Below are 23,046 nucleotides of genomic sequence, written 5' to 3'. Positions count from 1 at the left end.
ACTCTGTCAAACGCAGTGCATTGATCATCAAGCAAATAATGCGTCAAACTATTACTTCGCTCAAGAAAATCCATGACACATGCATTCTTCACCGGGACGTAAAGCCAGCAAACTTACTAGTGACAAGAAAGGGACAATCAAGCTCATAGAATTGGAAAGAACTATGTACCAGACCGTACCCTGCTAGATCCTGACTTTTGTCCTCCTGAACTGTACGTGCTCCCAGAGGAAGCCAGTTCCTCCTCCAGAGCCCATTGCTGCATTTCTTTCTCCAATTCTTTGGCAAGAAATACAGTTTCAACCCTTTTATATGCGATGTCAAGCATATCAAAATTCCGCTGCTTTACTGGAGGTATATGGATATAGCAATATAGTGACTGTTGGATCTGCATTCAGTTTCAGTTAGTAAAGTAAAAATGATGTCTGCATTGTTTAAATGTTCAAATTTGGATGAGAAAAAGCATGGGGATCAGATCATAAACTAATCTGTTGACAGGCCTTGTGAACTTGATTTACCTTGGGGATACTCTTATGCATGAATTCCTTTTTTAAAGCATACAAAATTTGTTTGCTAGATGAATCAGACTTTGAAATTATTGTTGCAGCTGAACAGTCCCGACCTATTTGATATGTACTCTGCTGGAATTAAACTACTGCAAATGGCAATACCATCCTTAAGGTCTTCAGCAGGGTTAAAGAATTTCAATTCAGAAATAAAAACAGTTAAGTATGACTTGAATAAATTGAGGAACTATACTCGGTTGAGGCCTAACTTGTCACTTCTTGTTTATACCATATATGATCAGCCAACTAGAAGCAAAATCTAAGCAAAGCAAAGAGTCCCACATTGGAATATTACAAGATGTATAGACTCCCCCTCGCCTATAAGAGGAGACCACTCTCCATTTAGGGGGGGGATCCCTGGGATGGGCTTCTCACTTCTTACCTTTATATTTGGGTCCAACCCCATGTACAAATGTAAATACACATTATTATAATAATGAGAATATACTTCTCCGTGGACGTAGCCTATTCATTAAGGGTGAACAACGTATATCTTGTCTTCTGCTTGCCCAAATCTTCACACACATGCTGAAGGTCCTCACCTTCACCCATCATCCATCATACCTTATCACTAAGTTGGACCCAAAAGTGCTGAACCATTTTTGAGCATCAACAGTTTAGTGTCGTATGTAGAAAGCGACACAACAGGCTTATGTCGTTCTCCCCTTCTTCAGTGCCCTTCGGCACCCCTACAATCAGCATCACCTAAGTTGCCGTTCGGCAATACCTTGCTGGAGCAACCATGAATGCTATAGCAGTAACATGCAGAAGATGAAGCCTTGCAATATGGCAGAAGAGGAAGAATATGAAGTTCCCAGCTCTTCTACAAATCCTTACCTTTCGGCACCTGGCAAGCCAAAGCTGCCGAACAGCAACATATTGCCCGACAATAAGATAAGCATAGTCTTCCTCCTTATTAATATAATGGCAAATAGGCTATCCATTTAAAATAAGCAAAAGCCATTTTTGTTGCCTACATGCTTTTCAACAGTACTACATCTTATTAAAATTCAACACTTGCCGTTTGGCAATTCAATAAAATATCTATGCAAAGACTACATGCCTTATTAAAGTCTTCGGCAGTAACCACTAATCTAGTGGAGGTCCACTTGTGGCACTTGGCATTCATACCAACACAAAAAATAAAAAAATAAAAAATCCCAAATTATTACCCATCGGCAATAGCAATTGGTTATGATGATCGGCATATATGCCAAAAGCAAAAACCCAAGGCTATTAGCCATTGGTAAGGATCATCGGCTTATACGCCAAAGTAAAAAATCCAAGCCTATTGGCCACCCGTCATCATTCGACGCGAGCGATGCCTTCGGCAAGCCGTCATCATTCGACGCGAGCGATACCTTTGGTACCCCATACCGTCATCATTTGACGCGAGCGATGCCTTTGGCACCCCCGTCATCATTCGGCGTGAGTGATGCCTTTGACATCCCTTCATCATTTGACGCAAGCGATGCCTTTGGCACCCCGCATCGGCGAGAGCGATGCCTTCGGCACCCCATCATCATTCGACGCGAGCAATGCCTTCGGCACCCCGTCATCATTTGACGCAAGCGATGCCTTCAGCACCCCTTCATCATTCGGCGCCATCATCATTCAGCACGAGTGATGCCTTCGGCACCCCGTCATCATTTGACACGAGCGATGCCTTTGGCACCCCGCACCGTCATCATTTGACGCGAGCGATGCCTTTGGCACCCCCGTCATCATTCAGCGTGAGTGATGCCTTTTACACCTCGTCATCATTTGACGTGAGCAATGCCTTTGGCACCCCGCGTCGGTGAGAGCGATGCCTTCGGCACCCCGTCATCATTCGATGCGAGCGATGCCTTCGGCACCCCATCATCATTCGACGCGAGTGATGTCTTTGGCACCCTATCATCATTCGGCGAGAGTGATGCCTTTGGCACCCAGTCATCATTTGACGTGAGCAATACCTTCGGCACCCCGTCATCATTCGGCCTGAGCGATGTCTTCGACACACCACCATTTGACACGTTATCATGTCATTCTGCATCTGGCTTTGCATGTTTTCCAAATATTCGTAAAGGCAAGTGTCACCTTGCATGGTGTTATTGCATATCACATGCATATGTACTGTCAGAAGAAAGGAGCAAATCATCGTTGATCCGAAAAGATAATGGCCACCCTGCATGTGGATTATTGCATATGTAGGTAACCCATAAGCCACTGGGTTACCAAATGAAAATTTCAAGAAATTCAAAAATCTAGGATGGAAAAGTCAAAGTGCCGAACGGCACCCCCTCCACCAAGCACCACTTGGCCAAACCAAAAGACAATTATGCTTGCTGCCAATTCTCCATCAATTTCAGAAATCTGAGAATCATGCTTGCTTGTTGCTTATTCATGGGATACCGAACGACACCCATTTACTCCATCACACTAAGAGAGGTGCATATGCAATCTTTATGGATTCAGTGGCTTACTCAAATTACCGAACGGTAAGTTGAGTGCAGCCCTTTAATGGCCACCTAAAATTACCAAACGGCAATAGCAGAAAAGTCTACTCACAGCTTCAAGTGCTATAACAAACGTCACCTCATGTGGCTCCGAGTGCAGACCAACCTTTATTGGTCTCTGAAATCAATTGCCAACAATTCCAAGTTCTCTCGTCAAAATTCCAAACGGCACCCAAGAGGTTCAAATCGAAGCATGCAAGTTGATGTGCCAATATCATACCGTTCGGCACCATGTCAAACAACTGATCAATACCGGCCTACCCAACATGCATATATATATATATTATTGACAAGTTGGGGTGAGGTTGCTAAATTTTGGGCAACTACACATGTTACCATACGGCACCATCCACACCACACTACTTGGAAGAAGACTAAGGTGTTGCTCAGTCAATGCACTGAAAATTACAAGTCCCCAACCAAGAAGTACCTCTTTACTTGAGAACTTAGGAGACTTCTGTTTATACCATATCTGATCAGCCAACTAGAAGCAAAATCTAAGTAAAGCAAAGAGTCCCACATTGGAATAGTACAAGATGTATAGACTTCCCCTCACTTATAAGAGGAGACCACTCTCCATTTATGGGGGATCCCTGGGATGGGCTTCTCACTTCTTACCTTTATATTTAGGTCCAACCCCATGTACAAATGTAAATACACATTATTATAATAATGAGAATATACTTCTCCATGGACGTAGCCCATTCATTAAGGGTGAACCACGTATATCTTGTTTTCTGTATATTTATGCTTGCCCAAATCTTCACACACATGCTAAAGGTCCTCACCTTCACCCATCATCCATCATACCTTATCACTAAGTTGGACCCAAAAGTGTTGAACCATTTTTTAGCATCAACACTTCTTGATCTCGATTCGGGTAGAGGGTGGGATCTGGCTACAAAGCTTGTTTTAGAGAGAGGTTCTCTTAGAAGGGAGCGCTTATCAGCAGCAGCTTCTCTGAGGCATCCTTACTTCTTGTTAGCTGCTGACCAAGCTACTGCAGTTCTTTCAAAATTAAGTTTTACCAAATAGTGAGTTGCTTCAAGATGTAAGTATATAATAAAGTTTGTTTCGTTGTCCAAGCATAAAGAAGATTTTGCTCAAGTATTTTCTTTTGACTTGTGAGAAGAAACTGTTAACTTTTTCTTTCCCTTTTCTTTTTTGTTACAGCATCTCAAGAATGAAGAGACTCACAAACATGCAAGCCTTTGCCTGCCCATTCATGGATGTTGCCATTTTTGCACCTAGTGACCTTGGGGGTTTGCTTCCAATTTAACATGCTGGTGGACCGTGGATGCAATACAAGAGATTACAATTTTATAAATGTTTTTCGTTGCCGATGATATTAATTTATAGCAGAGGAGGTTTGACCCCACTTTGTTAATTATTACTGTTAATCTTGTATATAAAAAAAAAAAAAAAAAAAAGAGAAGCTCATTTATGCTATAAGCAAGTAACAAAATCATTTCTTTTGTGATCAACATTGGTTCACAAGAGGTTTACAAATATTACAAATCTTGTAAGTTGTAAGTCCATTTCTACAGACTACTTTGAGTTGACAAAAATTTCAGTTTGTAAGAGCTTTCAACAGATTTAGCACGTGATCAATATTAGACTTTCCCACCTAATCCTAACCAATTGCCCCATCATCAATCCGACAACTAATTAATAACCCAATGACAACATGACACATGGACCAATGAAAAAAATTTACTTTCACCGACTTTACCAGTTGTATCCTATAACATTCAGAGAAAATCGACAAAAAACTTGTAGAGGAGAAAATCGAAAAACAAAATCCAACGATCAGAAGAGAAGAGAATCCAAAAATCTTAAAAGAAGAGAGAATCGAAGACTCTGCAACAATGGGAAAGGTGTATCCTCTTGCGTTTCTTTCTTATCTTTGAGCATATGGGTTAGTCTGCGTATGCATTTTTTCTTGTCTTTTGAGCGTATGGGTTAGTCTGCATTGGTATGGATCCAGGTGGGTACACGTTGACGTCAGTATATCCTCTTGCATTTCTTTCTTGTCTTTGAGCATATGGGTTAGTCTTCGTCGTTTCTTTCTTGTCTTTGAGCATATGGGTTAGTCTGCTTCGGTATGGGTCCAGTCTAGGTGGGTCTGCGTTGGCTTCGGGTGAGTCCTCGTGGGTCCTGTTGGTTGTAGGTCACTTTTTTGGATGGATCTGGGTCAGTGGGCTTCAGGTCGTATGGTTGGAGAAAAAGGTTGGGGTTCTGGGTTTTTGCTTCTTTTTTCTTTTTTCTTGCTAAAATTGTGACTCAAACATCGCAATTTTCAGGAACCATCAACACCAACTAATGCCTTACTTGATCTGAAAAAACACTATCCCCCTTCTCCCAACACTCCCACTAAATTGTGAATATTTCGATTATTTTGATATTTGAGATTATAATTATTCGGAATACGGATTATATATGTTGAGAAATTGATATTCATTTCTTGATAAAATAACTGGGCAATAGATCAATATAGGATGGGTACTCTAGTGTTTGGTTATGTGGATATGGGATTACACTATGCTGAGTACCCTTCCTTGGTTGTTGTACCCACACGTGGTGTTGGATGATTTCGGCATGTGGGCATATATGGCTTCTTGTAGTTTATCACACGTGGCATTGGATGATCAGGCGTGTGATGATGTTGTCTGCACGCATAAGAATTAGTGATTGGTTTTGGCCACACGTGGCATCGGAACTTCTGGCGTGTGCGCTGTAGAGTGTTTGTCCTCTAGTTGGATAGCTTATCCCTAGACGCAGGATAGAAACTTGAAATCATGTGGGCTAGCCAAACAATCCTCCTGTTGGATTGTTTTCCCCGGTATTTAAGTTGGTGTGATACTTACAGACCTATTTATATATTATAATAAGTTTGGGAATTTACATAACTGTTTATAATAGTTATATATATTGAACTCACACGTAGCGTTGGATGATTTTGGCGTGTGGGCATATAAGGTTGGTTGTTAATTTATCACGCGTGGCGTTGGATGATTTCGGCGTGTGGGCATATATGGTTATGAGGTTAGCTTATTACACATGGCGTTGGATGATCCGGGGTATGATAAAGCAGTTTGCGCACATGGAACATGGTTTGGTTGGGCCACACGTGGCGTTGGATCTTCCGGCGTGTGGGCTCATTGAAATACTAGTTACCTTGCCACACGTGGCGTTGGATTATCCGGCGTGTGGTCATGTATGATTATGTTATTAGTTTATCACACGTGACGTTGGATTATCCGGCGTGTGATAGAGGATCCATATACTTGGGTTACTGTTACTTTACTACGCGTGGCGTTTGACTCTCCGACGTGTAATAAAGTAACAAAGAGAGGAAAAATGGATTATTTTACTATGTCGGGGAAAGATTAATATTTTAAAAGAATTATGTTTGATGTGATGTGATTTAAATTAAAGGGAAAAGATAATTCTAGAATATAACTTATTTGTACTACTGAAAATGATTGTATATTATCTGGTTCATGAATATGGAGGGAAGAACTACGTGTGGCTTGATCCCTCAATAAGGGTCGTAGGTAGCCTGGGGTTTCACCCAGGTGCAGCTGCGAACTAAAGATATTTCTGGAACTTTAATTTAGTCGTTTAAATCTAGTCTCACTTCTTTTGGTTTTCGGTTGAGTTTGGTGCCGACCTTGTCGGTGGTTTTAAAGCTCGATTGAAAATAAGGCTTGATTGAATGAATATTCATTTTCCCATTGGACTAAGTGAGTGTTGTTAAAATGTGGTTGTGGCCAGGATAGGTTTGAAACCCGTTTTGGATTGCTATACAATTTTGGTTTTTACTTTCTAAAATTCTTATTTGGCTTATGTGGAGTGAAATTGTCTAGGTTTTCTGGTTTTTGCTTTCTAAAATTTTTACTCAAACTGGCAGGAACCAGCAACACCAAAAATTGATCCTAAATTAGCTATACTTTTAATAAGCACCTTATATGCCTATCCTCCTAAGCAACCAACACCGGCTCTTTTCTAACCCTCCTCAGAGATATTCTATAATATTTCCAATTTAAACTTTTGAGCCTTTAAATTTAGGCTTAATATGCGGATGTCTTGTTTGAGGAGTCTTTTTTGCATCTAACAACTACAATTAGATAACGAAAAGCTTGCATTCAGTTGAAAAGAAACGTGCATAAGTTAAACATTAAAAAGCTGTTGAGATAGGTATTGAGATACAAATATTTAGCTAGCTGTCAACGTAATACCAAAAGTGAGGAACATGTGTTATAGAAGCAATGAAACACATGTTATACTTTCTATGTAGTGATATAGAGTGCTAGGAAAACTGTGAAAGTTATTTGAGTTGATTTATATAACAAACTTTTGTATATATATATTTTGTAACGAGTTTGATGGTGCGTGAATTCTCAGGAATCAACCCCACCGGCCACACCGACTGATTCTAGATTGGTCTTGCTTTCCATAAGCAAGTTATGCTCTTTTCCTCATGAGTAAAAGAAAGTGAAGCATTGGAGATTGAGCTGGCTGCATCTAAGAAAGAAAGGGAAGCATTGTAGATTAAGTTGGCCAAATCTAAAAAAGAAACAGCTTTCAAGGATGGACAAGTGGAATATGTATTGGATTCTGTTTCTCTCTCTTTGTGTTCTATGTTTCATGTACATATTCAACCTAATCTAATTAATTTCATCTTTCTTCTTGAATATGATGGATATGTCTATAAAGCTTTTTGTGGGAGAGAAACCATATTCAACCATTGGAGAGGAGACTGACTCTGTTACAGAAGAGACTGAATTGCTGAACTTTTTGGGTGCCTCAAATGATATAGAGCTGGGTGTCTTGGATGGTGAAGAGTTGGCTGACTATGAAGAGCTGGCTGCCATAGATTATGGAGAGTTGGCTGACTATGGAGAGCAGGCTGCCTCAGATGATGGAGAATTAGCTGACTATGGAAAGCTGGCTGCCTCACTGACTAACTCATATAATGAGCAGAATGAGTAGCATGTAGGTATATACAAATACTATTGGCAGGTATATAGTTATATAGATATATGGATAGGTATATACAAATACTATTGTCAGATATATATAGTTATATAGTTATATGGATCTTGCATACTCTCATGGTGCTTTTTCAAGTGTAAATGAATTTGGGTGCAAAAGAGGCTCCCGAAGATCAGCTATACATCAGGTCAGTTCAGCCCCAACTTTTGGATTACATTGTTGGTGACTTATACCACCTTCGGTAAGGTGGAAAAGGGAGAACATACTTATGAGCAACGTTCTTGGTTTCATAGTAGGATGTGGATTATTTGGAGGAAAATAAGCTAACATAAGAGAAATTAATGCAAAATCGTGAGTACTATCAGATTCCTGATTATGTAGGGCTGAGGATTCTATAGCCGAGGGAATCGTTGAGTTCTCCATTGGATTATGAGGCTTTGGTTTCTTTTGGGCCCTTGGGTGCATAAGATGATAAAAAAGATTAGCTATGCACCAGCCCAGTTTAACCTCACATTCCATATGGCTGGAGAGGGCGATCCTACTTATGAGCAGTTTTCATATTTGTACAATATATCCATAGCAAAATCCATGGATAAAGAAAACGATGGCTGGGTGTAAATTAATTGTCAAAGCGTGAAGTAGAGAGGTTACTTCATGGTTGATATGCCTATGTCACATAAGTTATGGATGAAGCGCCAATGATATGCCTTCAACAATTGGGAAGTTGTTAATCTGACGAAACTGCTGGAATCACATATACTAACCTATTTCTAAACTGTCGGTAGGCAGTAGGTGCTGTTCGAAAATTGTTGTGGGTGTAAGAGGCTGAGAAGAAAAAGCTGGTTTTCTTCGAAGGCTGTTCTTATAATTTTGAACTTGATGATTAACTAAGAGCCTTGGTTGAAGTTGTGGGAAAATGAAGTTATGGGACTACATATAAGGCCATTTTGGAGGAGGGAACCACAGTGGTTGTGAAAAGGATGAAAGAAGTAGTGGTGGGAAAAAGGGAGTTGGAACAGAAAATGGAGAATGCTGGGAGGATTAGTCAGCACTCAAATGCTTTTCCTCTTCATGCTTATTACTACTCCAAAGATGAGAAACTCCTGGTTTATTACTGCATTTCAGCTGGCAGTTTCTCAGCATTATTGCATGGTATTGCTTCTTTTCATCGTGTTCTTTCTCATTGTAGCTACTATGCTACTCATTTCCTCAGTGCACTTCTATAATCTCCTCATTGCCATTAGTAAGACAAAGTTTTTGCATTTAGACTAGCGAGTTTACTTCTTTAAACTGACGAAGTATTCCGCAATGGTGCTCAACATTGTAATAAGAAGGCATCACATAGTAAACATATGATATGACTGATTTCTCTCCCTTTGTGTCCTATTGTACAAGAAACAGGGAAACTAGAGAGAATCCACCACACTGGGAAACCAGGTTAAAGATTTCCCTTGGATGTGCTAAGGGGCTTGCCCATATCCACTCTGCCAGTGGAGGGAAATTCATCCATGGCAACATCAAGTCCTCCAATGTCCTCCTCACCCAGGACCTCAATGGCAGTATCTCGTTAGCATTTTTGGATGCTTTGATCATTAATGTCTTATGCTTCATTTGAAAGTAAGCCCTTTGACCCATCTCTTCCATTATGTGGTTGAACACTTTTCATTTTGTTAAATTTCCTTTTTATTTTTAATTTTTAAAATTTGTTGACAACCTTTACCACACTTTGCATGCCTTTATAATTTTTTAAAATATGTGTCGAGTTTCATATCGAGCTTGGGTAGCTTGGGGTTTGGGTTCGGGTTTGTATTTCTAAACAAGCACGACATTCCACGCGTATTGTTTGTGATCATCAAAACTTATAACCTTTTTTGCTCAAAAAGTAAAATGTAAAAAGACCAAAACTTGTAACCTTTTGTTGGGAAACAACTCTTATCCCAAAGGTACCGACTTCAGCTGCCATGTCCATCCATCCATCCATCCATCCATCCCATGTCCGATCGTGTAACCTTTGGTTTGTTGTTAACACCATCTTTAATTGACCACGATATGTAATTCTTTCTGGCATTTTGACCTACATTCAAGGCATCCCATGATTCATCAAGTCTTGGATTGAGTGATCTCTTTAGCACTCACATGATGTAATTTTTGTAAACACGATTGCATGTACTGAAAATTGTTCGAGTTATGATGTTTGTGATTGTATTGTTTGTCCATATTCAACCCATTAAGCCCTAGTTTGGATTATAAATTCCAAAAAAAAAAAAAAAGGTCTAGATTATAAATAAATAAATAATTAATCCATTAAACCCTAGTCCATACTAGTCATCTGCCATATTTTTTGGAGGGCATGTCATATGCCATATTTCATATTTTTTGGAGGACATGTCATACGCCGATGGGCCCCACTACAATAAAACGCGTCCCTCCAAATGTTTTAACTAATTCCATTTTAAAATGGTTTTTTTCGCTTCTGTGTGTGTACAACAAATCATTTTCGAATTTCCGTTTTTGACAAAAGGCGCGTCTGAAATTACTGTACCACACACAAGGTTAAACCCATCACTTCTAATGGCATGAGTTGAAAATACGAGTAAACTAGTGGTTTTTTAGCTTCTATAATGTATAATAATGCTCTCTTGGTAATTCATCAATTTTATTGTTTTTCTTCTGCTAATGTTGGCTGCGCAAATCTCACGGTCTAGAGCTCCGGACCGAGGGGATATGCGTTAACACCTGGCTTCCTTCTTTTGGATGCGGTGCGGTTGTGCGCGGGCGTGCCAGCACGGTTTATCGTGCGTCGAGATGGTGATATGGGTGAAGTGGTTAAGTGGTGCGCCTGTTTGAGTCCGACTCCTAATCAAACGATTGTGGCCGAGAGAGGAATTGATCTCGGCCATCAGGTTCACGGCCTGAGCTACAAGGCCGTTTAGTGGTGGTGTTGATGGTGGATTTTGGGCGTTGCTCCGGCGCGTTGCTCAGGGAGCGACGGTCGTATGATATATGGGATGAATGAAAGAGTAATAGAGGTGGTGCTCCGGCGCCTTGAAAATCAAGGGTCGTATGATATATTGATGAACGGATTTTCCTTACAATCTAACATTACTCCTAGGAAAACAAGTAAAGATATTGAAAGTGCATTACAAGAAAATATAATTTGCTCCGTGGGAGGCTTTTGGTTTGGTGTTTGAACTCTTTGAATGTGGCTCGAGTTTGATATTTATAGGAAGAGCTCATGGAGGAGTAATCGAGGCTGAAAATCTGCATGGTGGAGTATGATTAGAACAAGTGGGTAGTCCAATCGACATTTGGGATCGTGAAGCATGGTGGTGTAACCCCATAAATCCTGGTAAATCTCGGCCGCCGCCCTGATCGTGGGTTCTGCGCTTCTGGCCTTGGGGACGCATTTAATGCCCTTGTTTGGTGGTTGGTGATCTGACCTCAATTTGTAAGAATATTTGTAAGTATGTTTGCGCCTAACCACTCTGATTTCTGTCACCAAATCCTGACTTTAGTCACTTCCCTTTTTCCCTCGTGCATTAAATGCCCTTTTGCGGCTAGTGGGTTTGCTAGTCAGAGGCGTTACTTTATTAAATGAAGCGTAGGACCCTGCTGCCACGTGGCGATTTGACTCTAATCCCTTCGGTCGTGACTCTTTCGTCCTTCGGCCTCGGCCCATAATGTTGCGGTCAAGGCCGAGATGATTATGCCTTCGCAGCTTTTCCTTTGTTTTTAGGAATGCCAAACATCTGACGAAACGCCACGTTTTAGTTCATGAATAGGTGCTAAGGCCGAGGAAGGTCCTTTCGGCCAATTTATGGCCGTGATTTATTAGGCACAAACATTGCCCCCACATCCCCGGATTCTTCGGTCTCGGCATGGGCAGAGGCCGAATGGATTCCAGGGGATGGACCCTTTGCATTCCTTCTGAAGTGATTGACAACTGGGGTATTAAATGTGCAGGTCAGTCGGCGCATTTAATGCTCAAGCACGTCGTGCAGGCCATCATTGCCTAGACTTACGCGAGGCGTCGCTTCGTTTTGTCAGATGAACTTAAAATTGGATAACAATTTTGTTTTATATTAACCAATTATAATGTAAGTGAGCTTAAAATTATTGAGTATATGAAATCATGTACGAGAATGTGGTTTTTTTCCCTCAATTTTTTGGAGTATATTTCCTTGTAAGTTCATAAATCATTTTACCCAAAAGGACTATCAATAACAACAAGCGGCCCAAGGCCCAAAAATGAAGTTTCAGTTGGGCTTTGGCATTGGTCTACCAAAAAATGGCCCATTGATGTCATTCTTTATTTTTAAATATATTTATATATTTATCGGATGACGTCATTCTTCTTTGATTTCTCAATGCATAGATAAAGGCTATAAAGCAAATTGTTCGAAGCCTATACTCAATTCTAGGTCCTATTTCCACTGGAGATGGAGGCAATCATGCAATGAATCAGAAGGCAGTAATTTTATTACGGCCTAATTGGCATCTACTATTAACACAAAAAAGTTTCAAACTGAGCACCAGGAAACACAAAAGTCCCAAATATTTGCAGCTAATGTGTAGCCTCCAAGTCGAGTTTAGTGCACCTCAGATCGAGCCCCACGTCTTTGACCCATGAAGTGGCAGTCAACAACTTTAGAAGGAGAAATTGTGAGAACCTTTACCAGAAATTTCTCACTGCTTAGCATGACTTACTCTCTAAGTTTATTCTAATGTTAATAAAAGAGATCCTAAAATTTTAATTTGGCCACCGCTAATCAATCCATTTTTGATGTTCAATGTGCCTCCTCTGCACCGATAACCTTTCATTTGTGTTCAATATAGGGTTTACGTTTGTAAGAAGATAATAAATAAACAAAAATTAATCAATCAAAAAGACTAAAAAACAATGAGAGATGCATTGAAAATTTATTAATGAAATCATCCAACCAATCACAAAACAAATTACCAAGAAATCCAAAAACAAGCCACCAAAACGTTTACATGAAGTAATTAAACAAGTCGAGCTTTAACAGATGTCGATGATGATCCTCCCATCACAATGCGCAGTCTCTTCTTGCAAGACAGCGGCTTTCCCTCGCAAGAGAAGACCCGTCCATCGCGAGAAACCCATCCGTTGCGGCGGCTCTCGAGATGAAGCCTGATATGGTTCTTAGGGTAAGCTATATGCTCAAAAGTGCTTGGAAAGTAGACAAACCAGTAGTCTCCACTCTTCTTAGTAATGATGCCTGCCCACCAACCGTCGTTGGCGAACGCATCAACCCTCTCGCCGGGAAAAAAGTCAGGCCAAACTTTAGGGCACACAGGCCGAACCTCGTCCACCGCCGCAATCTCTTCCAGAGCGGTGGATATATCATCCTCCTCCACCAGGTTCTTGTACTTCACCTTATACTTGTCCCCCAAGTTTTCAATTACAGTTGCTTCATAATACGAACCGTGAAACCCATCTTGCTTGCTGCACACTTCTACCTCATCGCCTACTTGAACAAAATTTATTGTGGTGAAAGCCATTGCAGAGATTGATTAATGGAAGTGAATTGAGAAGCAACTGGAATATTTAGAGCTCTTTTCAGTTAAGATGGTATGTGTAGGACTGTGTGGAAGACGTAGGAGTGCACCCAAATATTTATAGGGGTTGTGGTTTCCTGTTGATTTTATTAGGTTTCCTATTGTGTTAAGGATTGAATATTTTATATTTTCATACATATTACACTACACGGCTTTGCTAGAAAGTCAAAATATTCTAAACTATTCTCTTTTATTTTGCGTGAGCCTCCTTTTTTGTTAAAGAAATTCCTCCTTTCTCTTGTAACTCCTTTCATTCCCTTGCAACTATTTTTCTTAAATAGGTATAACATGTGTATTAATTTTCCTTTTTGTGTTTTTGATAAATTATTTTGCTACATGTGTCAAATCGTGATTTGCAAGAAAGTCACATGTGTCAAGAATCCCTTTAATTAGGAATTCATACATTTATGCCAATGACAATATAACATATATATACATTAAGTTTTTCTTTTTGTGTTTTTCAGAAATTATTTTTTGCACACTTTGATACATTTATGCCAATGACAATATGACATGTACATCAAGTTTTTCTTTTTGTGTTTTTCACAAATTATTTTTGCACATGCATAAAACTGTGATTTACATAAAGGAGGAATATCTCTCATTCCAGAGAATGAAAGAAGGAGTATCTCCCCTCCCAAAGAAGGTTACAGTCTCTCCATATAAAGGTATTATTTGTCCTGGAAAACGTGTTTTCCCATTTGTGATCCCATGGTGGCCAACACTACAGCACCAATATGAATACGCATGCATATCCTGAACTTGAATGAGACTAGATTAATTTTTGCTGTTTTCTTTTCTAGATATAGACTTGTTATTAAGCTTTGGCAACATTTTATTTGATTTGTATGACAATTGCTGGTCTTCTTGTTATAGCTGCATGCATTATAGATGTGATACTTTAGTTCAAATACAATACAATATAATACTGTTGCTGATTTGTCTTTTGATTATTGCCTGATTTTTTGTTGCTAGAAGTTGCTACTGGCTTGCTTCTCGAGTTCTATTTTGGGTGATGGTTTCATTCACGATTCGATTATTTATGCTATTGCTTGCCTGAAATCTTTTAGTTCGGCCAATGTATTGAAAATTCATTAATCCAATCGATATAAAAAAGAGAGAGGAAGAGATATTAAACAAACGGAAAGAAAGAGAGAGAAGAGGAAATAGAATTAAAACAATTAAAACAAAAAGAAGGTGAGATATTAAACAAAGGGGCAAATAGGCCACATTTGACGATCAAAACACAAATCCATAATGAATTCGGATATTTCAACTCCGTAATGGAGAAGGACCCTCATACTAGAACATATTAAACAGGGTTACAGTTCTCCCATGTAATAGTAGTGCATGCTTGTCCCGAAAAACATGTTTTCCCATTTGTGATCCCATGCTGGCCAACACTACCACACCAATATGCATACGCATGTCCACCCCTGACTGATAAAATTAATTTGCTGTTTTATTTTCTACCTATAGATTTGTTATTAAGCTTCGTTATAAACCACATTTTATATTGTCACATTGATATACGTAATATCCAAATATATATATTATGATTCTATGAACAAATCTTTCTTTTTTAATTTTAACTGGACCAATCTTCATGGATTCTCATATACAGATGTACACACATTATTAAGAAATGACAACAATGCAAAGCATATAATAGTTACAGATCATCATAGTATAATGGGAATGTCTCTAGTGGATTCTTCTTCCTGCAGCCCCAGTGGCTTTTCCAAGAACATCTAGAGTTGAAGAGGGCAAGTCTTGTGGAGTGAAGGGCTATGATGTTTGATGTTGAGGGAGATTTCGAAAGAATGATTGCGTACCCGTCATCCATGTAGTCAGTTCCTTCAGGGAAGAACTGCCACAAAAGACTGCCACCTCCGCTCCCTCCTTTCTTAGTAGAGTTGAGGATGGTCTTGTACACTGTGCTGAGAAGGGTGTCCCTAAACGATGAATTGTAGCCCGGGTCTTTCGAAGACACACCAAATTCCGAAAACACAACCGGCATCCCAAGATATTTCTCTGCATCCTCAATGTGGGCTTCCATCCATGACTTGGTAAATTGGAGATGCAAATCAGAGATTGATTGTGAAATCCTTCATGAATGAATTTAAATAGTTTTGTCACAAGTTGAATATTATGGAAAAAATTTATCGTAAGGGACTAACTAAAACTAGTTATTATTTTCAAAAGTTACCAAGAGTCTGCATAGATGTGAACAGAAGCGAAATCAACACCCAAAACCCGGTGGTTCCTTATGAAATCAGTTCCAACTTGTTGAGCGTATGTGTTTGGATTGAACTGAACTCTTCCAGGTGCTGAGGGACCATAAAATCCTTCCAATCCGATCTCCACCAAGTGCTTTGGATCGAGGCTCTTGACATAAACAGCCATTTCTTGTATCCAATCCTACAAGACAGAACATTGCTTCAGCTACAAGAAAACGATACATTCCAATAAAACAAAGACACACACAACCATTTGTTGAAGACCATGAACCTGCAGTTTATCACCCGAAGGATCTGAGGTGCATCGAGGCTCGTTCATCAGTTCCCAAGCAAAAACTGTGGGATCGTCCTTGTAAGTAATGTTTGTGAGTGTGTTAACTCTGTTAAGAACCGTCTGCAGAGTCAAAGTATCAATAAATATGAACACTAAAAACCTAATTAATCAGTTATTAAAGCACAAAATCGACAATCAAAAGATGGGCAAGGCTTGTAAAAACATGCTTTAACTTGCCTTAACGTGGGCCTTGTAGTAGCTTTTGAGTGTTGGATGAGAGAAGAAGTCATCATCTGAAGTCAAATTCAGACCAGCTGCTTTTCCCCATTTGACATATTGTGATTTTCCACCATATGCATCCCAGTTGTTGGTTAAAGACAATATGAGCCTGATCTTGTACTTCCTTGCTTCACTTATCACAAAATCCAAACCCTGCAGCTCATTGTACGAAATTCAAATTGACTTAGAATTTGAAGAGTATTTCACAAGCATTGAACAAACAAAATGGTTAGAAAATTTTGCCTTGAAAACTTCTTCATCATAAACTGATGGTGATTTCTGAAGAGCTCGCCACTGGCCGTCGTTGAAAGCCCAAGTCCTACAAACAGTTAGACCCACTGAAGATGCCTGTTTGAATGTATCAGTGACCTTTCCTCTTGTGGATTTATCAGCAGCAAATACCATCAACCAATAAGTGTTGAATCCATTAACATAGAAAGGTTGATCGTTCACTACAAATTGGTTCCCTTTCTTCTGCACCAATTGCCACTGATCATCTTCCATGCCATCATTCAACTCTTCAATCCTACAGAAGGACATATATATACTTTATACATTGTGCACATAATCAAACTAAAACAAAAGTAAAAATGAAATGCCACTCTTATATGGATACCAATCACTTGTGCTTGGATATGCTAAATGATCTTCGGCTTCCTCCACCACGGTGTCCAGTTGCTCCACTCCACTAGAACCATGGAAAGTAGAACTTGAATGGTTGACGAAAATCATAAAAATGGTCACCATAAGAATGCTCTGTGACATCAAGTTTCTTTTGTGGGTATCCATGGGATTGAACTTGTATGACAATGCATGTTTCTTGGGATACGTATTTATACATGTATGATGATGTCTACACTTTCTTGGATTGGGCTAGTATAATCGAGTGTGGGGCACCAGAAAAAGTATTGAAACTGAAGAGATGATCACATTTCAAACTTTGAAGGGAAGGCAAAAATTGCTTCTTTGCGATTGGTCTTTCTAGTGTAAGAGTAAAGTTGCAACTAGCATCAATCCCTAAGGTAGTTTCAATTGGGTCCTACAACAAAGTTGTCATGAGCAATAACAAATTAAAACAATTATCAATCTGACATTGAAATGGGATTGATAATGTGTCTGATGGCCAAAACTTTTTAGAAGATATTGTAATATTAATCTCTTGTTTATATGAATTTGGTTGAGATAATCTGTCACTATCAGTTTCAGCTCAGATGTCTTGATCATCATCCCATGTTAGAGTAGAGTGCATTTGATCATCAAGAGAACCAAACTAGAACTAGAATGGTTGGTCCCATATATGCATATAAAAAAACAAAGTTCAAAGAGAAAAAGAAAGCAAAATGGATCATCCACCTTTTCCTGCTCAAACTTGGTTTTTCTTTCACCACCTCATGAAGAAGAAGAAGAAGAAGAAGAGAAGGAAGAGTAGGAAGCTGAAGAAAGAAATGTATGTATTTGTGTCGGTTAGCACAGGTAACATGTTTCCCTTCCTCTTTTCTTTTTGACATTTGACATTTGGTTACAACCATGTGTGCGATGGCAAATACCTCAAATAATAAAAGGGTACATGTGATACTATCCGAGGAGTTGTTTTAAAATGCAGGTTTCTTCTTCTTCTTTTTTAGTCCAACAAAACATTGTGGTTTCACAGTTTTTTAGTCCATAGAGACATACTTGCCAAATTCTCAGTTGGGCCTTAGAGTTGGGCAACAAAAGAGTCAATGAAACCAATGAATTGTTCAATTGGGACTTTGAGACTTGGATTCTTGAATAATCGTGATGACTTAAATATAAGAAGAACTTACAAATCACGGGAATGATGTTGTTTTGTTATTCTCAAACAATCATGTTTCGTCATGTGAAAAAGTTATTACTCATGACAAGTCATGATTAGTTAGAATAGCAAAACATTGTTATCCCCGTAATATAAATTTTTTTTCTCCTTAACCACCTACATATTTGACTTTGTCTACCACTAATGTAAGTATTCCCACATAACATCTCGAAATAAGAATAAATATTTGGATTTTAGGAATTTGAAAGCAACTAAATTAGTTTTTTTTTTTTTTTTTTTTTTCCAAATACAGTTCTTGTGTCATTTTTATTATCACAAATTTGGCAAAATAATACAGATTGCATTTAATTAATTATCACTAAAAAAATTCGCATTGCTTTAATTTTGGGAGTTTCCTTGTCATTGCTACTTGTTGGTAGTGCGTGCCATGCTTGCCTCCCATCCCTTGCCAATGAGGGCCAATCATAACATAGCAGGACCTTTCTCTTGGTTGTGTTTTTTTATATCCTTTTCCTTCTTTATTTAGTGTATAATTGACAATCATTAATTTATCAAATATTGTATTTTGTCTTTATTAATAAATATGGTAATTCCAACCGACGGTCCTGATTCCATAGAAGCAGCTAAGCCTATATGCCAATGGGCCCCACTCCTATAAAACGCGTCCACATGTTCCAACTAATTCCATTTAAAAACGCGTTTTTCCCTTCTGTGATCACTTACTCACTGATCTGGCAACAAAGCGCTTTCCATTTTGGACAAATGGCGCGTCTGAAATTACTGTCCCACACGGAAGGTCAAACCCGTCATTTCACGTTCAACCGCCACTCAATCTTAGCTGGGATGGCATGAGTTGATAATACTCAGTAAACTAATGGCTATTTAGCATAACTAAGAACCAAGTTAAACAGCTAGTTGTAAAGAGCAAGTAAGAGAGACCACGCCAACCATTAAAACCAAGCTTCTTTAATTTCGGTTTCTGGTCTCTTCTGCTCTTTTCCCAAATCGCCATTTTCAGACAGCTCTCTATCAAAGCCGAAACTTTAGCCAGCGAGCTTTCTCTCTCTCCGGTTCTCATCATTGACTGGTTTGGTCCAGTTCCAAAAGGTAAACCATACTCTTTGTTCTTGGCATGGTTTTCTTTGTTCAAAGGCTAAGATGTTGTAGCTCACAGCCTCATTCCTTCAGTTTGGTCAATTGAGCTTGATTTATGATTTCTCAGTTGATTTGTTGATCTGGGTTTTTGAGAAAGCATAGATCTTGATCTTTGATACTTGTTTTTTGTTTGGTAAAGTCAAATCCAAAGTGGGTATGAACACCACTAACTTTGAAGCGGTGTTCATCTTTGTTTTTCTTTGTCTGGCCACCACAATCCATGTTGTTTTGGCTGCTAATTATATCCCATCTGATAAAATCTTCCTAAATTGTGGTGGGCCTCCTGAAACCACCGATTCCAATGGCCTGAAATGGACATCGGATGTAGGCTCAAAGTTTGCATCTGGTGCCAACTCCACCACATCCCCAGCTGCCACTCAAGACCCTGCAGTCCCTCAAGTTCCTTTCATGACTGCTAGGGTCTTCCGTTCTGAGTATACCTATAAATTTCCAGTTGCCTCGGGTCGAAAATTTATCCGTCTTTACTTCTACCCTGCTTCCTATGCGGGGCTCAATGCTTCTAATGCTATTTTTACTGTCACTGCTCAGTCCTATACTATCCTTAAGAACTTCAGTGTTGCTCAAACAACAGAGGCTTTGGATTATGTTTTTATTACTAAGGAGTTTTCGGTCAATGTCGAAGGTGAGACATTGGACATTTCGTTTGCACCCTCTTCCAGCGTTGCAAACGCATATGCGTTTGTGAATGGGATTGAGATTGTGTCAATGCCTGATATTTACAGCGCTACTGATGGTACTACCATGATTGTGGGTCAATCGAGTCCTTTCTTCATTGATAACAGCACTGCCCTTGAGAATGTTTATCGGATAAACGTGGGTGGGAATGATATCTCCCCGCCAGATGATACGGGTCTGTTTAGGTCCTGGTATGATGACACCCAATATCTCTTAGGGGCAGCATTTGGGGTTCCTGAAACTGCTGATCCAAACATGACAGTTAAGTACCCTATGAGCATGCCTACTTATGTTGCACCAGAGGATGTCTATACCACTGCCAGATCAATGGGGCCAAATGCTAAAATCAACCTCAATTACAATTTGACTTGGATTTTCTCAATCGATTCTGGATTCTCTTACCTGGTTCGGCTACATTTCTGTGAGGTTGCCCAAATTATTACCAAGGTTAATCAAAGAGTGTTTGATATCTTTCTCAACAATCAAACTGCTGAGTCAGGGGCGGATGTTGTTGCCTGGGCCAGAGGCAATGGAATTCCAGTGTACAAGGATTATGTGGTGTTTGTTCCAAACGGAAGCCCACAGGTGGATCTATGGCTCGAACTGCATCCAGACACTTCAAGTAAGCCAAATTACTATGATGCAATCCTAAACGGAGTTGAGATATTCAAGATTAATGATACAACTGGTAACCTCGGAGGGCCTAATCTTATTCCTCTTCCGAAGCAGGATACCATTGACCCAACTAAGGTTAGACCATCATCAGGTCATGGCAAGGCTAACAGTGATCACAAAGCAATTATTGCTGGGGGAGTTAGTGGTGGAATTGTTTTGGCCCTTGTCCTTGGTTTCTTTGCTATTTGTGTGGCACGCCGCCGTAGACAAGGGAAGGACTCAAGTACAAGTGAAGGGCCATCTGGGTGGCTCCCTCTGTCTTTATATGGAAATTCACAGTCTGCAGTTTCTGCAAAGTCAAACACAACAGGAAGTTACACATCCTCCCTTCCTTCAAACCTTTGTCGTCATTTCTCGTTTGCTGAGATCAAATCTGCCACCAAAAACTTTGATGAGGCTCTACTCCTTGGGGTGGGAGGTTTTGGCAAGGTTTACAAGGGTGAAATTGATGGTGGAGCAACCCAAGTAGCAATCAAGCGTGGAAACCCACTCTCTGAGCAAGGTGTGCATGAATTCCAAACTGAGATTGAAATGCTCTCAAAGCTTCGCCATCGTCATCTTGTTTCTCTGATTGGCTACTGTGAAGAAAACTGTGAAATGATCCTTGTTTATGACTACATGGCTTATGGAACCCTGCGTGAGCATCTGTACAAGACTCAAAAACCCCCTCTACCCTGGAAGCAAAGGCTTGAGATTTGTATTGGGGCTGCTCGTGGTTTACACTATCTTCACACTGGTGCCAAGCACACTATTATCCACCGTGATGTAAAAACAACTAATATTCTTTTAGACGAGAAGTGGGTTGCAAAGGTTTCAGATTTTGGGCTGTCAAAAACAGGTCCTACATTGGACAACACGCACGTCAGCACAGTTGTAAAAGGCAGCTTTGGGTATTTGGATCCAGAGTACTTTAGGCGGCAACAACTGACAGAAAAATCTGATGTCTACTCATTTGGGGTTGTTCTATTTGAGATCTTATGTGCTCGTCCAGCCTTGAACCCATCACTTCCAAAGGAGCAAGTGAGCTTAGCAGAGTGGGCTGCACATTGCCACAAGAAAGGCAGTCTCGATCATATCCTTGACCCTTATCTCAAGGGGAAGATAACACCAGAATGCTTCAAGAAGTTTGCTGAGACAGCGATGAAATGTGTGTCAGATCAAAGCATTGACAGGCCATCAATGGGAGATGTGCTTTGGAACCTTGAGTTTGCTTTGCAGCTACAGGAGAGTGCTGAGGAGAGTGGCAAGGGTATTGGTGCAATGGAACTTGAGGAAGAGCCGTTCATGGCCTGCAAAGGGAAGAAGGACCCTGATGCAATGCCTGCCTTTGATGGTAATGTGACAGACTCAAGGAGCAGCGGGATAAGCATGAGCATGGGTGGCCGGAGCCTAGCTAGCGACGACTCTGATGGATTGACACCAAGTGCTGTGTTCTCACAGATCATGAACCCTAAAGGACGTTAAGAAGATTGAAGATATGGCTCCTCCCGTAATCAATCAGGCAATGAAGTTTGCTTGTATTTCTTTTTCCAACTTTTCATTCATTTAAGTTACTGTTATTTTCTAATCTTATTCGAGTCTTCCAATATGATTTGATCACGTTTAGTTGTAATTTTGTATCTATAGTTACATGAAGAGTTTGAAAATAATGTTTCCTACTTCTGCTTGCTTTGGTTAGACGATTGTTGATTTGGCTTCTATATGTTCTTATCCTTTGGTATTATGGAGTATTATAATATAAAAAATAGCTTAAAAGAGATGAATTCATGTATGCGTCGCCGTTGTCCAGGACCATAACATGTGCGTGGGGGCCATGATTGCTTGTCATATATTAATGTCTATAGTGCAAGAGAGAGACAGAGAGTTTCATATGATTCATTTCCTTGTGTATGTAATGTTGAAGAATATTTCTGTTAAGCCGCGCTGGCAAGACGTGAGAAAGACTGCCTTTTAGTGCGATTGTGCCTTCGTTCACGCGGCTATTTGGTTTGTGAAAGGGTTGACCCCATGTGAAAGAGAAATTCATCAATAGATTCAAAAATCTGTCTTTACCTAACTTCATTATGCATAAGAATTATGCTTTGCGTTCGACCAAAAAAAAAAATTTGAATTATGCTTGTGATCGATTGACAGCTGCATACTATGCTTGTTGACGACTGTCGCTAGCATCTCTCTATATGTGAGTCACAATTGTTTTGACGACGATCGCTAGCATCTCTATGTAAGTCACGATTGTTTGATTGTTGATGATGTATGCATGTGTTTGATTTTTAAGTCCACATTGATCGATTG

The 23,046-nt window shown here is 39.8% G+C and overlaps 3 protein-coding genes across 3 annotated transcripts; 1 reads left to right on the top strand and 2 right to left on the bottom strand.

Annotated features, from left to right (window-relative positions):
* Window positions 1–12,977: 12,977 nt before the first annotated feature.
* LOC148293510 (protein AGENET DOMAIN (AGD)-CONTAINING P1-like) lies at window positions 12,978–13,651 on the bottom strand. Its single transcript, XM_088255568.1, has one exon. It carries the CDS (start codon window positions 13,581–13,583, stop codon window positions 13,065–13,067), a length of 519 nt encoding a protein of 172 aa, XP_088111694.1. The 5' UTR covers window positions 13,584–13,651; the 3' UTR covers window positions 12,978–13,064.
* A 1,548-nt stretch (window positions 13,652–15,199) lies between these two features.
* MAN6 (Glycosyl hydrolase superfamily protein) lies at window positions 15,200–17,226 on the bottom strand. The gene is made up of 6 exons (XM_021976317.2): window positions 17,050–17,226; window positions 16,677–16,959; window positions 16,392–16,586; window positions 16,152–16,274; window positions 15,850–16,061; window positions 15,200–15,748 (listed from the first exon to the last, which is right to left on the bottom strand). The coding sequence occupies exons 1-6, from the start codon at window positions 17,220–17,222 to the stop codon at window positions 15,313–15,315; spliced, it is 1,422 nt and encodes a 473-aa protein (XP_021832009.1). The 5' UTR covers window positions 17,223–17,226; the 3' UTR covers window positions 15,200–15,312.
* A 1,899-nt stretch (window positions 17,227–19,125) lies between these two features.
* Window positions 19,126–22,412, top strand: FER (Malectin/receptor-like protein kinase family protein). Its single transcript, XM_021976316.2, has one exon. The coding sequence runs from the start codon at window positions 19,540–19,542 to the stop codon at window positions 22,216–22,218; it is 2,679 nt and encodes an 892-aa protein (XP_021832008.2). The 5' UTR covers window positions 19,126–19,539; the 3' UTR covers window positions 22,219–22,412.
* Window positions 22,413–23,046: the final 634 nt, after the last annotated feature.

This window comes from Prunus avium, chromosome 6 (genome assembly GCF_965620075.1).
Source record: "Prunus avium chromosome 6, drPruAviu1.hap1.1, whole genome shotgun sequence".
NCBI lineage: Eukaryota > Viridiplantae > Streptophyta > Magnoliopsida > Rosales > Rosaceae > Prunus > Prunus avium.
Note: the sequence above shows the minus strand (reverse complement) of the source record. Positions and strands in the feature narration are given on the sequence as shown.

Excerpts from the sequence above, each read along its gene's own strand:
- LOC148293510 (XM_088255568.1), bottom strand. The coding sequence starts at position 13,583 with ATGGCTTTCACCACAATAAATTTTGTTCAAGTAGGCGATGAGGTAGAA.
- FER (XM_021976316.2), top strand. The coding sequence starts at position 19,540 with ATGAACACCACTAACTTTGAAGCGGTGTTCATCTTTGTTTTTCTTTGT.
- MAN6 (XM_021976317.2), bottom strand. The coding sequence starts at position 17,222 with ATGGATACCCACAAAAGAAACTTGATGTCACAGAGCATTCTTATGGTG. Across the intron at positions 16,960-17,049 it reads TATCCAAGCACAAGTGATTG|GATTGAAGAGTTGAATGATG; the intron begins GTATCCATATAA and ends GTCCTTCTGTAG. Across the intron at positions 16,275-16,391 it reads ACTACAAGGCCCACGTTAAG|ACGGTTCTTAACAGAGTTAA; the intron begins GCAAGTTAAAGC and ends TTGACTCTGCAG.